The sequence below is a fragment of the Nipponia nippon genome, unplaced genomic scaffold (assembly GCF_047370975.1).
Source record: "Nipponia nippon isolate SJK-2023a ecotype South Korea unplaced genomic scaffold, ASM4737097v1 scaffold_19, whole genome shotgun sequence".
Taxonomy (NCBI): Eukaryota; Metazoa; Chordata; class Aves; order Pelecaniformes; family Threskiornithidae; genus Nipponia; species Nipponia nippon.
The window spans coordinates 2489838-2506551 of record NW_028262335.1 but is presented as its reverse complement, the minus strand read 5'-3'; the positions used below and the strand labels follow the sequence as shown (position 1 = coordinate 2506551).

Here is a 16714-nt window from a genome sequence, read left to right as displayed (position 1 = left end):
ACAAAGCTGTCCTGGCAAAAATAAACAGAAATTGACCGGTCTAATAAGACTTCCGAGCCCAGCACATTAAGAGTTCGTTTTAATCATATTACACTTGGAAATGAAAGCATTTTCAGCCACATATTTGGTTATAGGTATCAGAGGCGGTGAGCTGAAGGTCAGCCTCTCTCTCTGCTATTTAAGACGTGTCGCTGCCGCAGGCCTGCCCGTTTATCCTGGGCAGGAGGAGGTTTGGGTTTGCAGGTCCCTTCATGCCTACAGAAGCTCAGCTTCCTGCCTGCTCCCTTCACCGCTCCCCAGGCTTGAAGCAGCAATAATCCTCGTATCAGCTCTGGCTCAAGAAGACAAAAAAGCAATTTATTAAGATCAAACATCTTATTTGTAGTGTACAGCTACAAATTCTTACTGTCTTTTCAAACTTGCAGAACCCACCTGCCTTTCAAATCAAAATACAGCTGTGCAAGACAAAGGGGACACATTTCCCTGACCTTGCTGTGCCCGCTCAGCACAACTCATCACACCAGTGAAGCGACTTGCATTTTCTCCCAGTTAAGCTATGACTTGCTATTCTTTACGCTACTGTAAAAGTGACTGTTTCGGGGAAAAAAAAGAATTCCGGGAAGTAACATTTCTAACAACAGGCTATCTAAGGTTGGCATAAAATGGATTTTACCAAAGTCATTTTTGACTTTAAGAACAGTACTGCGAATTCAAGGCTCAACCATGCTCTTCCTACCTATGAAATACTACGCACATTTCCCTCTACGGCGGTCACTCGTGCCTACCACTGGCGTTTAGAGCAGCACTTCACACACTGCCAGACACTATGTCCCACCATAAAGCGTAAAAGCTGCTTTGTATTACTTTTTATTTCCACCAAGCTCACGACAGGAACCAAAGGAACTTCTTCACTAGCATTAAAGCCTGTTCTCCACCACCACCAGTACTTAAAGCAGAGCTCCTTTCCTTTCCTTTTATTCTTCAAATGCTCTTGATAAAGAGCAGCAGAGCAAATGAAGAAGTACTAGCTCAGATCTCGGCAGTTCAGTCAAAAAAGGCATTTATATTTCCGTGCTGATTTGGAAGCTTCAAAGAACGCGTAGATTTTTTCAAAAGCAACGTTCCTTACTTGCAAAAAAAATCTATTTCGTCTCTGCCCTGGCTGATGAGGTGTCTCCTGTTATCTATTGTGTGTCTAAGTGCATGTGTGCTTTCTTCAAGCTTAGCGCTTGATACAAATCCAAAAACCTGAGTGAAGCTGAAACACTGCAAGCCATAAATCGAGGGCCAAGTCCCACAGACCTTACGCTTCAGTTCAAATTCCCAGTCCTACAGTGGAAAGCATCACAGGATTCAAGCTGTACATTCTATGGTACTTGGTGACCTTACCAAAGAGGAATTTAAGATGAAAAAAATCCTACCCTGGAAAAAGCTTGATTTATGGAGAGTGAAGTAGGCAGGGTTCCCAGTGAACACTGTTACTCGCAAGCTTGTTCCCAGGACTCTTGATCCTTTGGCTATACTAATTTCACTTGGAGACTAACAACTATGAAGTTTCTGGCTTGGACTAAAGCTCTGGAGTAGCCCAAAAGCTCCGGAGTATGGCAAAGGAGATGAGATTCCAGATGTCCAAGTAACAACACTCAACAGAAATCTCATGCCTGCTCATGTCACATTTTACTACCTCATTAGACTTTACCAGGTCAGACGTACTGGCTCTGCGGTCTCATGAGTCCACTGGTATTACTTCTTTTTTTTTTTTGTTCCTTTCTCTAAAGGCTAGCAAATGAGCTGATCTCAAACTTAAGCAAGAGGCAAGCATGGACACAGCCATCCCAGTCCTCCCTTCACGCATTAATCAATTCTGAAACAGCCTAGTGCAACACAAGCAGCTCTAGTTAGATTAAAACTTATCACTGCATTCTTGCATGGGAAAGAAAAGAGGAATCTCATGTTTGATACAGTGTTGGCTGACACACTTCGGTTTGGAAAGGATTCTGGGATTCTGTTCCCTTACTTTTTAAACAGAAAAAAACCCCACATGTTCCTGAGTTGAGAACTGTTAAGCCTTCCCTGACAGCAAGGTAAAGTACAGCTCCTCCAAGCATAACCCAGCAAAAAACTGCTATAAAAAAAAAAATAATCTAACCACATCAAGAGATCTCAAAGCAAATCTAACACTGCTGTGTGAAGAAAAGGTTCTCACCTTCATCTAACTCCAAAATTATAAAAACAAGTCTCTACTTTTTATTAAGTTCAAACAACTCTTCTCACACACAGGTTGGTGCAGAATTACCGAATAATTGTTCGCTCCACAACTGAAGAAACAGGAAATTCATGTGTGCTTAGAGATCTCTGCAGAAAAGGACTTTAAGATAAGAATGGGTGCTTGGAAATTTGCTTAAGAGGAGTTTTGTCTTCCTCAGTTTTATTTGCTTTTCTCACCAGAGCACTCAGAGCACATTTGGTCATATGTTTAGAGCTGCCATGGCCTTCACCAAGGTGACGTGGTTGTTTGAGTCCATCTCTCTCCTGCTGCTATCTGTACAGTTACTCTTGTTGGCCAAGACCTTTTGTCGGTGCCTTTCTTCCTGCCGCTTCTTCTTCTCTAGCCGCTGCTGTTCCTTCTTTTGTTTTTTACATACCTGACAGGGAAGGATGAAAACACAAAGTTGAAAACACATGTTTTCTGCTCAGTTGGGGAAAAATTATACACTGGAAAGGAGACAAGCAGATATCAAAACAGCTGCCAGAGAACGTTCATTCCAAACTACTTATCTGGGCTTTATTTTGTGTCGTTTTGGAAAGAGTGCCGCATGTCACTATTAAATGTTTATATCAGAGAAGTCACAGCTGTAGCAGCAACAAAATGCAGTAAGGGGAAGCTCTCTTTAATTTGAAGGAGAAGATAGTTGCCGATTAAACAATCCTACACATTCCCCTAATCCATTAAAGGGCGTACAAATCACTGCCAAACCACCCTTCACATACCTTTGGGTTTCTGCTAGCTCGATTCTCTTCATCGGATCTAGCCTGTCCTTTGTCGTTTTCTATTTCACCTTGATGCAAGCTCCGATTTCTAGAGATTCTCGAACCGCTTCCGTTCTCTTCCCGCAGAGTTCTGCTACACGCTTTCTGATCTTTGCTCTGGGGATCGCACTGCTCCTCAGTACCTACCAACAACAGAGGTTTTTTCTTAGACACACCCTACCCAGAAGCCGTCTCACTGTCAGCCATTTCCTTCTTCCAGACTTTATGGAAAAGTGGGGTTTTTTCGGAAGCCGGATTGAATCTGCCCTCGCTAATAACCTTCCTGAGCACAGAAAGGCTGAGGCGGCAGCACAGCCAACAGCAAGCTTCAGCTGCTCCTGTCCCTGTTGAACTGCTGTTTCCACTGAACACTACCGTCAGACAGCATTCCTCTGAAGCACCAGGTGACAAACTCCGTGTACTTACCGATTCTTTCCACTTCGTTCACTTGAAAGACAGCAAATATTGCAGATTCTATATTGTAGTCTTCCACTTGCAGTATCTGGCTTACTAAATCAATGTCCTGTCCACAAGAGGAGAAAGAGAACACTGAGAAGAGTTCAAATCACTGACATACATTCATTTCACAACCATCTGCACCACTGAGAGGGGGTTGCTGTCTGCTTTTATTGCCTTTCCATTAGCCTGTATTCCATTTCTGAAAAACGTGAGGGAAAAAATCTTAAAATCCTGAAGACATCAGGAAAAAGGAATATGCTGTTTCAGCCTGTTTCACTCTTGACCCTTTCTGTTCTATGCCTTTGCACAGTGGAAGCAGCCACCTGCAGGAACCACACAGGGTATGCAGTGACAACGGCTAAGATTCACAGGGTATCTAGTCATTTGGGATGTTCCAACTACAGACATCCTCAAAGGATTTAAGATTTTACAGAATTTGTTTCAAAGTAAATTTTCTGAGAGATTGCAAGACAAAGCTTCCAAAATCATTAGGTATTCACACAGAGTATGTATTTCATCTGTATTTACGGGTTGAGTCTAGGATGAAAACCATCCTGATTTGTGGCTGTGGTACTGAAATTGTCCAAGATGAATGCTTTTTAGAATTTCTCCCAAGGATACTTTCATGTATCAAGGAGGTTTGAACATTAAGCATAAAAAGGCTACTCAACACTTACTGAACATCCGGTTGCGTTACACACTTTTTGTACAGCATCTTCCATTTCAACTTCGATTTCATCTTCAGAGTCACCCTTCTGAGGCTTCACTTCCTCCTTCTTATTGGAATCATTATTGCAAAGCATCTGCAAGAAAAGTAAAGCCCAGCAGATCACACAAGCACATGCAGCCATTTCATCATATGCAGTAAAAAAAGAAAAATCTGACATCGTAACAAATTTAATTATTATGGCACACTTTTCTCAGAAATATCCTGTGTCAAAGCATCTTGCAAATTGCGTAGCTTCCATCACCACTGACACCGTTTCCCACGACTCATACACTTCTGAGCAAACTCTCACGTACGACAAGCTCGTGCATACCAATGAACAACCGCTGGCTTTTGAAATGAAGTATTAATTTTTCTACAATACCACCCATTACACAGTTGTGTGCAGAGAACCTCAGGGACAGCACAGCTCACTCCTTAACACGAGAAAGCGAGATACGAAGAGGACTACTGCATCCAGCTGTTGCATTTCCATCGCTTTCCTCTCTTCCCCTTGTTTTTGCATTCGAGGTGCACGAGTATGTAATTTAGATGCAATTGCTTCAAGACACCTACAGCCCAAATCACAGCATCAGATTTGGGACTGCTTTTCAGCCCAGTAATTTAAACACTTTGCAGCCTGTCTCCAGAGAGCAGGCAGCACTAGTTACAACGACCTTAGGGGCTTGTCTATCCCCAGCCTGACACAGGGGCCAAACTCTTCTCTCAGTCTCAATGCAAATGAGAAAGGAAAGCAACCGTTAACATTCATCTGTTTTATTTATCACCCACAGCTGACTCAGGTCATTCTGTCATAACCAACCTCCATCTGAAGGTACGCTGGAGCTTCGGAATCATCATTGATTCTCCTCACGCTGTCGTAGTGCTCTCCGTACCGATATGCAATATGAAGTTCCCTCACATTGTTTTTATCTGTGCCCCGAATCTAAATGAAACAAATAAACTGCAATTGAGGATTTGGAATCAACTTCAGCATTGTATTTTTCAAAGTTTGTTGGGTTTTTTTTAAGCAGTGGTAAACACTGCGATCAGAAGCAAAGTACATAGTTACTGCAGCATGTTTAAACAGGAAGAGTTGACCTAATAATCCAGATGTGCCTACAGCAACAACAAAGCTTCTGGCTCAAGGATAATGTCTGAAAACCAGATACACAACGTTGGGTCAGTTACATCATAACAAACAAAACAGGGTATGAAAATATTTCAGTGGAAAGCTCAAAACTATTTTCTAAACTTTCCGTAGGAGCTATTAGTTTTCTGATCCTCTTCCCAGACCCAATGTCAGTGACAGCTCCCATTGAAGGTACAAGGCCTTTTTCCCATCAAACATGAGGAAAAAAGTCTGCTCAAGCTATGGCCACAGTGGAAACAGTCACCCAGAATAAGTTTTGTTCTGCAGCTGGGACAAGATGCTGTTTTAACAGTTAGCATTCAAAGTGGATATGTTTTGTTTCTGAAAGAAAGGCTAACAGAAATAAAAGCCAAACCATGACAATGTATTAACTCCATTCAGGAGCACTGTTAACAATCAAGCGTTCCTTTGCTTTGTCAGCACCAAGTACAGCAGCTTCCGTAGAAAATTCCTGCTCTGAGTATTATCTGTACTGATGCAAGAATAATTCCTACCCCAATCATCAGTGTCTCCAACTATTAGCTAAAAGCTACACAGCATTCCAGTTCTTGCAAGGAATGTAGAAAATTACACTGCATTTGCAGATCTCCTTTGCTTACCTGTCAAGCCTCAATTCAAAGATCTGACAGCTTTCCTGGAGAAGATGTCAGTAAGCAAACGGCAAGAAATGCTTGCTTTAGGGCTCCAGAATTTCCCAATCCTTTTACATCTTTGAATCAGCTTATCCCAACGTACAGAATACACACCAAGTCACCTTTCAACCACGTCTGCGGTTTGTGCTGCGCTAATGACTTCAGATTTCACAACAGATACTCTCCATTCATCCGCTTTACACTTGTTCACCTTTAAGTTCCAACTCAACATTTGGTTATACTTAACTCCTGCCTTTTATCCTATTAAGTTATTCAGCATGTTGGATCCGAGTAAGATTTATTTTCAACACTTCTCCTCTGCCAGAGCCTAAATAGGTATCTAACAAATCCCAAAGCTCTTGAAAGATTACTCTGAAAATTAGCCAATTTAGCTCTCAGTGGTGAAGCCTCTTTTTGCGTGCTCCCTCCACAGTACACTGGAATTGTAAGTAAAAGATACCTGCAGGCAAAAAAAGGCAAAAACACTGAAAAAAAGGTAAGCAGTTATCTAAAAAGCCAATAAAATAATCTATACATCTGAGCTAACTTGAAGCTCTACATTTACAGTCATTACCAAAAAAGGCAAAGGGTGTTTAAAGCCCTAAAAAGTCCATGCAGAGATGCCCACCTCCAAAGAGGTTTTGATTAGGCCAGAGCTTGAGAAACAGCTGGAGGTTCTGAACACTTCTGCTCACATTTTTCCAGCTCGGCTGCAGTCGATACAAATGGTTCTCTTAAAATTAAAGGATAACTCACCATCTGCTTTAGAGTTGGGACCAAAGGAGATATTCACACCATCTGCTTTAAGCATCTTGCTGATCTGCCTCTCTGGAAATGCTCTCTTTGGAATCTAATCTAAAATTTTGCTGGGGCTCCAAAGCAGGGGGCGGGGGGGGGGGCGGGGGGAAGTATGTAGATGTATAGAAAACTAAGAAAAAGGATGTCCTGCCTTAGTCAAGTCTAGCACCTTGCTAACATTGTCACCATGTTGTAATCCCCTACAGTATTTGACGCCCTGATGTATCCTCTGTGTGGGTTGGAGACTCCTTATGTTACAACTATTAACAGTTCTCTTGACTTACGCCATTCTGAAGAGCCTAAGACAACCTTTCACTAACAAGACTACACTCAGGCAAAACAGAACATCATCACAAACTCTCTGTTTACGACCCTGGAAAGGTCAATGAACGGGGAAAAACAGTTTAAGGTTTTCGAGAGGATATACAAAATATCGATAAGAGTTAAGTACACTGAGGTGAGTATCCGGTTCAAAACAGTAACAAAGCAGAACAGCACCCCCATGAACTCTCCTGCAGGGTCACTACCTGTGCGCACTCTCGCAGGTCAAGCAGCTGAGTATCCCACTCATTTGTGTAATTGTCAGCTACACTTTTTTTTTTTTTTTTTAAATATGTAGGTTAGCTGTCTTACTGCCCACGGCTGCCATATAAATAAGAGTTTAAACTTATTTGGGTTCAGGAATCCCCCTGACACTGTTTCAAATGTATTTAAGACACCACTGACAGCTTTCATCTGGTCTTTTATCTCTATTGCCCTGTTTAATCTATATACTTCATTGGTTCTGTCTGCAAATTGGGGCCAGAAACAATCCTGACCTGAATACAGGTTCTCACTCGCTCAATGAACAGGCAGAGATCGAGTGTGGACCCATTCCAGTGTGGACTTGCCAAAGAAAAACAACAAAGAAGAGAGCAGGAGGGATCTGATGGATTACTTGTTCCAGTGTCCTGCTGTCAGTGGAAACCATATATACAGTCCTTTCCAGAAGCTGATTAAACACTGCCTCAAGGTTTTAAAACTTCTTCCCTCTTCTGCCCAGCCCAGAACCTCATTTCTCCAACTGTCAGAAACCTTCTCATTCCAAACCCCATGCAGAATTGACGGAGCTTCATTCCGACACGCTGCAGGGACTGCCCTGCTATACCTTCACTTCCATATTCCTGAACCTTATCATACAGGTTTCCTTAAGCCTGGCTCAAATTCCTAACAGAAAAGTCACCTCATATGCAGTCTGATCTTCAGGAGAGAGAAACATATCAATGAAGCTAGTAGCTTAAAACCAAGCTAAAACACGCTGCTCTGTCTCCGCATACTTATCTTTCATGCATTCACTGTTTTCTTTCACTCCCTCTCCTCCTAGCTGAAATCTGGAGTATTTTCCTTCCAGGCTGAAAAAGCAAGCACAGCTCTACACCGTGTCCAGCTAACTACAGCTACCGACTGCTCTCTTTTAATAAATCAGGAAGTTTCAATACTATTTGTATTCATCAGCTAAAAATTAGGCCAAAATATACAAGTTTTGTTTCTCACCTGCCACAGCGGAGCATTAAGCTGATGAATAACCACATTCATTTGATTGTTCCTTGCAAAGGCCACAATAGCATCGTTGCCAGCAAAGGTACCAGGCTTTGCCAAATTGGTAACTAAAGGAAAAAACATTCAGAAGAGTTGGAAACCTAGTTTCTGACCCTTCCAAAAGCACTGGAAGGATAGCGAGTAACAAAATTTCAACATGAGCCCAAGAAATTCTGGAAAGGAAATCCCAGCTGTGAAACAGTGACTGCTGAGGCAAGAATTTGGCAGCGACAGAAGTTAATGCATCTTAAATGACCACAGAAACCTCTAAAAAACGCAGTACACCCTTAGATTATGCAAGGCCGTCGGCTGTGTGTTAGCTCAGAAGGAACAGTGCTGCGTACTGAATGACCAAACCATTTCCCTGCATCACCCGCATGGTACTTGGCACATCCTCGAAGCTGTTAGAACAAAGGCTGTATTGGTCTCTGCTTTGGATCTTCCCTGGGTTACCACTATGAAATGTCAAGTGTCAAGGAGAAAAAGAAACCCACTCAACACCCACCGGTATTCAAGGAGAGTTAGACAATTTTTGCAAGTTCCTTTTGAAAACACCAAATTTTTACTCCTTGCCTTTTTTTGCCTCTCTTTGCCTCTCCAAGTTTCTCTTAAATTTAAACAAATTTCCAAGACAAATATAATACAAGTTTAATAGCTTATCTTTCGATAGAAACATAACAGAGAGAAATGTAAACTCACTGTTTCGAAAAACTAGAGAGGAGCCCTAACACAGTTCTGGGACGAGGAACTGTTTAGTAAGAAGGCGCTCAAACGAGATGTAATCCCATTACACAATAACCCCTTCCATTAGTGTCCTGCGGAGACCATACCATGTTTCTCAAAGGGCACATCATCCTCCACGAAAGGCTCAAAATCCTCCCGCTGCTTTATCATGTAATCCACCGTTTCCTGGCGATGTCTGAGGTGGTTCCGCGAGTGCCCCTCAAGCTGGTCACCGAGGGCCCGAAACAAACAATTGCTGCCGAGAGAGAAGCCGCAAGTTAGCGTGTCTGAAGCGTAGCTAACGGATACACCGCTAAATCAGGGACCCTGGCATAGCAGCGGAAAGAATACGGCGTTAACGGGAAAGGAAAAGAGCTGCGCTCTTTCTGCCCAGTGAGTTCAACAAGAATATGGATGTGAAGTAGCACCTATTCCCTGTGCTTTGAACAGCTGCTGAAATGAGAGGAAATGCTGGTAGGAACATAAGGTTTTGAGGGAACACGTCATCAGCTCCAACAGGATAAGTCAAGGGTGGTAAGAGTGCTGGGCCAAACTTTCTTAAACTGACACAGAGACAAACGACGTAACGTAACAAAGGACAACCCAATGATCTACTAAGCAACTTCTCAGCAGACACGTCTAATGCCCCTTTCACCCAATACTTATGGACCTTCCTATGCTCTGCTCAGCAGGCCAGTAGAGCCCTCAGCCCCCTGGGGATCAGGCCTAGGACTCGCAGAGCCCTCAGCCCAGCAGGAGCCAGGCCACAGGAGCCATCAGCCCCAGGGGACACAGCCCCGCACAACCACAGGGCAGAGCCCCCTGATCTCTGCGGGGTACAGCGGGGAAGCCCTCACCCCTGCGGAGCACTGGGCCCACTCAACCCCGAGGGGAAAGCCCTCGGCCTCCGGGGAGAGGAGAAAGCCCCAGCCCAGGAGGCCCATGGAAGCGCCGGCCCCGGGAGTGCCAGGGCGACCCGGCGCGGAACTCACCCATCGCCCGGCACCTCCCGCAGCTTGAGGCCGAGGGCCCGGAGCTGCCCGGCGAGGCCCCCGCCGCCCGAGCCGGGGCCCGGAGCCGGTCCGGCGGGGGGCTGCCGGGGCCGCCGGACCTTCCTGGAGGCGGGGGCAGGCCGGGCCTTGGCCGCCTGCTTGCGGGACATCCCCGCCGGGCGGCCACTGCGCCTGCGCCGCGGGGCCACACTCACGTGACCGCGGGGCGCGACCATCGAGAGAGGCGCAGGAGCGGCCACAGCGCCGCCGCTCTACCCGCCGCAGCCCCCCCCAGGCGGACTCCTCCAGGAGGAGGGGGAGGCGGCAGAGAGCAGCACCAAACCCCCTAAATATTGCACCAAAACGCTTCGCCCGAGACTGCCAGACTCCTTGCCTCGTTAGCTTCTGCTGTTAATCGTACTCCTCTCTCCGGGAGCTCTTCCTCAGGGGCACGGCCACAGCCTGTCCCGGCGCCCCAGCACACCCGTGACCTCCCACGGGTGGGTGCCCGACGCCGCTCCCGTTTTCTTCTCCGGTTTTCTTATTTTCTTCAGCCGCTCTGCCTCTATTCGGCACCGAATCTGCGCTCCGAAATGAACTGAAACGAAGAAAGATGGGGGAGAAGATTGACTGCTCGCAAGGTGGCACCACGAGAACGTGGCTGACAGCAGCGAGGGGTCAGGAGAGCTGAAACAGCAAGGATTAATTAAATCTAGTATGTGTAATACGCTGAACCTTCATCTCCCTCTTCCCTGGGCAACTCCTCCGAACCGCAGAAGGGGGCACAGCAACAGGAGGGTGACTCGGCCAGCTCTTGGGGAAGATTTCCCGCCATCCCCGTGCTCTTCCACTCTTCCCAGAGCGACCAGTTGAAGAAGTCACCCCCCAGTAACACCTCCGGTCCTGCCCCCATTCTGTCCCTTTGCTCTGTTTTCCCTCGCCCCGCTTTGCTCCGCAGCTATCGCGACAGAATCCGCCCGACGCCGTCGGCACCGCTGCGCCGCAGTCGGGTTTGTGTCTCACCCTAGCTCGCTCTGTTCAGAGGGCGCATCCCAAGGGCTTCGCGACGAGCACTGACATAAACCCCAAACGTGGGAGCAGACACGGAGAGAACGAGCGAATCGGCTCCCCGGGCGCGAATATGGCAGATGTGCCACGGAATCGCATCGCAGGCCAACGAGGCGAGAGAAAACTCCCCTTGCAGGTCCCATTTATCAGGTCAAGTCAGCATTTGTTAGTGCCAGCTACGAGGCTGCTTCCGAGCACGATCCGCCACAGCTTTATTCACCGCCAAGAAAAACCTCCTTTGCGACCTCAGCGTAAAAAATTCCCTGTCGCACCGGACGGCGCGTTGCGGATCTGAAGGCGGCTGGCCGTTCGCAGCGGCTCTCCGCTTTGCTCGTGCGGACGCTGGGTAACGGGGGATACAAGAAGACGCTTCACATCAAGAGGATTTTTAAGTTGCGTATTTTTTTATATGTGACTCTTGTCCAGAGTCACAACAACCTGAAACACAGCTTGAGCGCAGGAAGAAGCTCACAGGACCATCACCAGTATCTTCTCGGATGTTTTGCATATTACTGTGCTCAAAGCCCTACGGCGAGCAAGGATTTTGCTCTGAAATGACGCGACTGCTCTCTTATATCCATTTCCTGTCATAAACAAGACCATAAGAAGCATTCCATAAAAACGCATTTTCTTATGCAAACATACTAAAAGCAGGAAAGCAGGCTGAGTTTATAAACGGACTACAAATGATTAATGAAACAGTAATTAGCCAAAGCAGTTAAAGGGCTCTAGGCAATTCAGTTAAGTACAGCCCGCGTGCAAGCCAGCGAACATCACTCGTGATGCCAAGGACAAAACTGAGTCAAAATTAGGGCAGGTCCTTTGACGCTTGGCTGAAACTGTCATCAGCGGAGGACAACAACAAACAGACGTTTCTAACCCAATACGACCGATAAAAACAGGGCAGAGAGACCGCACACCGCCTGAACCGCACTGCTGAAAGCACAGCTCGGGAATTGCACGAGCAATGGCACGCTCCCTCATTTGGGGTCCCTGATCCCCGTGGCAGTAGACCGCAGCCCCGGGGAAGCACGAGTGCCTCTCCGTACCACGACGCCCTCCGCTTCCCCTTCCCTCCAGCGAGTCGTCCTCGCGGCGGAGGTGCGCCTGTAGCAAAACAACCACACCTCTCAACCAGCTCCAAGTCTCCAGCACACACAGTGGCCAAGGCACGCAAAAGTCGCTCCCACCCATTGCTAGAAGACGGAGCAAACAGACACGGAGGCACGGATTCGTCCCACCTCGTTTTTAACTGGAACACTTAAGTTAGGAGTGTAGTTGCCTCTCTTGGTGTCTGTTCCAGCTCTGCAACATCTGCAAGACAGTTTCGTACTGTTCTAATGATTAAGAATCTGTAAATTTTAAGACGGTTGCATTTTGGACACGGGAACTGACAGACTAACTTTGAAACTTCTAAAGCATTGCAAAAATGGCAGCTCTGTCTTCTACCTTCTCAGATCTTTTCTTTTTAACAGCATTAACTTACTAATAAAGAGGTATGTGAAATGCAATAGAAAATTCTCCTATTTTTAAACATAACTGAGCCTGGCAGTTCTCCAGCCCACTTCCAGACATTCTTGCACTTCAGCTATGAGTCCCACCTCTGCAACTGAAAGATCTTCAGGCTCCTAAAATCTGGGGTCACCCAAAAGCCCATCCAACATCGCTCTATGCCACGTCAGCAGCAATACCGCAGGAACGCCCAGACACTTTTACGAAGTTTGCTTACAACAAACCTTCTACTACTGCTCAGCAAATAAGAACAAGCTCTTCTCACTTCATCCCCCCCATCAGTGAGTTCACGAGATTAGAGTCTTCCTGAACTCCTTGCCCTCCTAAATTGCAGTTGTTTCATTTCTTTCTGTTGGAGGGAGAGGCTGGTACATTGTAGCACAGACAGCTTGAGCATTCAGGTGCACTTGAGGCTACAGACTTGGTACTGTGTGTCTTCTACCCGTAATGCTGACTTAGTCCATCCTTCTGGGATTAGTGACCCTTCCTTTCCTACCTACCTTCCTTCCTTCCTTCCTTCCACACGATTCTTACTGAGAAACCATCTGCGTATTTTACTCCTCAAATAAAAAGGTAGAAAGAAATTAGAGAGTGAGGGATTTTGTTCAGGCATTTGTTTCTTCAGAAGAGCTGAATGTTCACAAAACCAGCTAACAGAAGGGCATTCCTGAGTGCATGAGGTTGTCCTGTGAGCACCAAGAAAAAGAAGATGGCCCTATGAAGACACTAACCCCTTGCTTTTAATTTCCAGATCTCTCATGGACTCTGCGAGACCCTATGTGACCCTAAGTCAGCGACTCCTCTGATGACTGAAACCAGCAGGGATGCTCCTAGGATAAAAGAGTTGATAATAATCAGACATTCAATACTCCATGTTAATAATCTCAATCTCATTCTTTACTTCATGCTGTAGGGTAACAGCTCCAGGGTAGTGAGTGTTGCTAAAGCAAGAGCAGAATTCCTACCCAGAGCACTCAAAATTGGTGATACACTCTCTCTAATCAAAGCACTGCATTCAGTACACCAATGTTCATATTAGATAATTCCTCCAAATCTGTCACTGTCCAGCACAGCAGCGTTTAGGGACCAATGAAATTGCTTTTAACAAATAAAGTACGAATTTAGTAATAATGGTAGCGTCTGGCTATCACTGCGAACAAAGCTGCAGTCTGCTAATGCCACGGGGTCTGCTTCTGGACAGGAATTGCTCAGTGATATTATCAGCTGTTGTAAAATGTCTTGGACACAAAGTTAATCATTAACTCAGGTCCCCATCCCATAAAAACATCGTATTGTAAGAGCACAACACGCTTAAAGCTAACTGTCACTAATTAATCATGCATACAACAGGAATAAAGCAACATATAAAAGGAGCCAGAAACTCGGCAAATCCTTCAGTCAAACAAGGGAAGGGAAGACAAACTGTGCTGAGGTTTATCTCCATGGAGAAGTCTGCTGACAAGCTGAACCATGAAAACGAATCCACAACTCCCGGAGTACCACCGGCTGAAAAGGACAGCCCTGCGCCCACTGCGGAAGGTGCTGCAGAAACGAGCAGAGCAGGACCCCTAACAGAAAATGCTGCAGACGTGAAAAGGCTGGAACTCACTGAAGAAGGTATCAAAGAAATGGAGAGACCTTCAGGCACAGAGCGAGACAGTCCCGATGCCTTTAAACCAGCGATTTCGGAAAGAGACTGTCCAAACTCAAAGCTTCTCGTTATGCTAACGAACTCAAACTCTCCCGAAGTATGCAGTTTTGAAATGAACCACCAGTGTTCAACCACAACCTCTATTGATATGGACTGCCTAGTCTGCTTCAACAAGTACAGCATCTACAGAGTACCAAAGCTGCTGGACTGCCAGCATGCCTTCTGCGCAGTCTGCCTCAAGCTTATCCTCAGGAAAGAGGAGAGGAGCTGGATCATCACCTGCCCCCTCTGCAGAAAAGCCACTTTTGTGGCAGGAGGACTTGTCCGCACACTTCAAAATAAAGAAGACATCATGGAGCACTTGGAAAACCCCAATTCAAATCCTGAGGTACACGTCTCTGCCGTAGGGCTGGACAGCAATAGCTGGACTCAGGCCAGCCAAGACACTTTACACGGAGACGAAAACGTTCCAGCAGACAACAGACTGGCTATCCAGAGACTCGCGCTGCTCCTGCTGCTTGTGGTGATTCTCACCATCCTCATCCTCCCGTTCATATACCCCGGGCTGATAAAATGGGTAATTTGTCTCTTGCTTTCTTTGGGGTTGGTCATGTCTATGGTGCTTTGCTGCACTCCTAAGTTCTCCTGGAGGTGTAACAGGGACTCGCTCACCTCCTGCCACAAGGAGACCCACATCACTGCTATTGCCTGAAACGATTAACGCGAGCTGCCTAGAGATAATGGACTGGTCCTGCCTGCCAAGCTGCCTGTTAGGCACACTAGTCAGTTATTGGACTTTGAAAGCAATCATTCACGTAATAAGTTCAACAGGTGGCTAAGGTATCCCACTAAGGCTCAATGGCAAAGCACAGCGTTGTTTAATTTCATTACTGGAAACAGTAGAATATTTATACGTTGATATTTATGAGATAACAACTGCAGGTTTTCCACACAGCTTTTATCCCAGACTAATAATTTTCTTGTTTTGCTTTTGTCATTTTGTTTGTGTCATCTCCTGATTAGCACTGCAGAACGTTATCTGAAACACCTAACAGATGATGTCCTGTGAAAATCCCTAGCTGTGGTTGCGTTTTCCCACTCTCTTAACACACGTACACCTTTTCTTGTGACAATGTGGGGAAATAAGACTGCTAAATCTGGGACTGGGTGCCTAGCCTCAGTGGAAGAGAGTAGTTTTAACCCAGGTTATCACTTTAATCCCTATCACTGCCCAAATGGTTGTGGGCAGGGCTGGGAAAGGGAGTGGGAAAATGGGATGTCAGTTGATGCCATTTTACGTTATACACAAAATTGAAGAGGAAGAGGCAAAATCAACGTTCCTAATCTTCAGTCTGTGGCTTGCAAAGGGCAAGGCTCTCAAAAGCTCATGACACTCCAAATTCCCCATGTTATTTAGCACAGAAATAGTTCTTCTCACCTGAACTCCTTTCTGGCTACCTGCACCACCTCTCTTCTTGCCCTCTTTAAGTATGACATTGTCCTCGGAGATGCCTGGAGAGAAACAGAAATCTGTCAATTGCCGTGCCATACCACATGTGATATTTTTATATGGAATGTGTCCATTAAAGTTTAATAATGTTAATAGCTCACTGACTTCTGTGTTTCAATTCCTCACTGACAATTAATGTCAAAACATTTCACGGTTTCCTCACTGACAGGAACTACAGCTGAGAAAGCATATTAGGGAATCTGTACAACCGAGTTGGTGAGTAAAGCAAAGAAGTCATGTGTTGGGTTTTTTTCCTTGATTGAAAAAAAATACTTAACTGCTAAGAAAATATCCTATAACCCAACTAAAATGAAATTGGAAAAAAATTAGGAGTTTGCTCTAGTTAAGTTACATCTTTAAGAGTACCATGGATCTCAGTAGACCTTGGATCAGGCCTGTGGTAAATATTTGTGTTTGATAAGAATGGAAACTGATGTACTCCAGTTGCTCAGTACATAAATATACATAGTGTCTCACCAGCAGATAAAACAGATTAGACTAAGAGGGTAAGGAGCTGCTGTCCTCTTAGAGTCTTGGAAAAAAACAGGTCTATTTTCTGCCTAAGAACACAAACCTTCAAGGGAAATAAATGCTTTGGTTTTTCTAATATATTTGGACAGCAACTGACTTACTGCAAAGTACATATGTAGTAACATTTTCTAATAACTAACCAGAAAAAAAGCTTTCCAAGTGGGAAAAGGCAGGTAGTTTTAAACCCAAATACTGTATTATTCCAAATACAAAGACTGGAGCAGCTATGCAGCTGTACTGAAAATAATTTCAGAAACTCTTGCCAAGTCTTTCAGCTCACAGACAACTTTCCTGTCGAGTTCCCTTCACCAACACTAATGGGTGACTGGTACTGTAAAGGTTTGTAACAAATATATTAATATTGGCCTGAA

The 16714-nt window shown here is 45.4% G+C and overlaps 2 protein-coding genes across 4 annotated transcripts; one reads left to right on the top strand and one right to left on the bottom strand.

Moving 5' to 3' along the window:
- Positions 1-61: 61 nt before the first annotated feature.
- Positions 62-10265, bottom strand: OTUD3 (OTU deubiquitinase 3). 3 transcript variants are annotated; one of them, XR_015704366.1, is made up of 9 exons: positions 10072-10265; positions 9187-9335; positions 8312-8424; positions 5019-5141; positions 4167-4292; positions 3457-3553; positions 2992-3173; positions 2207-2645; positions 62-331 (listed from the first exon to the last, which is right to left on the bottom strand). XR_015704366.1 is itself a non-coding variant. In XM_009463386.2 (9 exons), exons 1-8 carry the CDS (start codon positions 10239-10241, stop codon positions 2469-2471), a joined length of 1137 nt encoding a protein of 378 aa, XP_009461661.2. In that variant the 5' UTR covers positions 10242-10265; the 3' UTR covers positions 62-331; positions 2446-2468. The 3 variants fall into 3 exon arrangements, 1 of the variants encoding a protein (XP_009461661.2); XR_015704367.1 differs by having other exon boundaries at positions 2297-2645; XM_009463386.2 differs by having other exon boundaries at positions 2446-2645.
- Positions 10266-12503: 2238 nt separating this feature from the next.
- On the top strand, positions 12504-15812 carry RNF186 (ring finger protein 186). The gene has a single exon (XM_087755637.1). It carries the CDS (start codon positions 13989-13991, stop codon positions 15012-15014), a length of 1026 nt encoding a protein of 341 aa, XP_087611763.1. The 5' UTR covers positions 12504-13988; the 3' UTR covers positions 15015-15812.
- Positions 15813-16714: the final 902 nt, after the last annotated feature.

What these genes read in the sequence shown, in the direction of transcription:
- RNF186 (XM_087755637.1), top strand. Translation starts at nt 13,989, where the DNA reads ATGCATACAACAGGAATAAAGCAACATATAAAAGGAGCCAGAAACTCG.
- OTUD3 (XM_009463386.2), bottom strand. Translation starts at nt 10,241, where the DNA reads ATGTCCCGCAAGCAGGCGGCCAAGGCCCGGCCTGCCCCCGCCTCCAGG. An exon ending in TTAATGCTCCGCTGTGGCAG is followed by an intron (nt 5,142 to 8,311) that starts GTGAGAAACAAA and finishes TGTTTCATTTAG; the next exon opens with ATTCGGGGCACAGATAAAAA. An exon ending in GAACGAAGTGGAAAGAATCG is followed by an intron (nt 3,174 to 3,456) that starts GTAAGTACACGG and finishes TGTTGTTGGTAG; the next exon opens with GTACTGAGGAGCAGTGCGAT.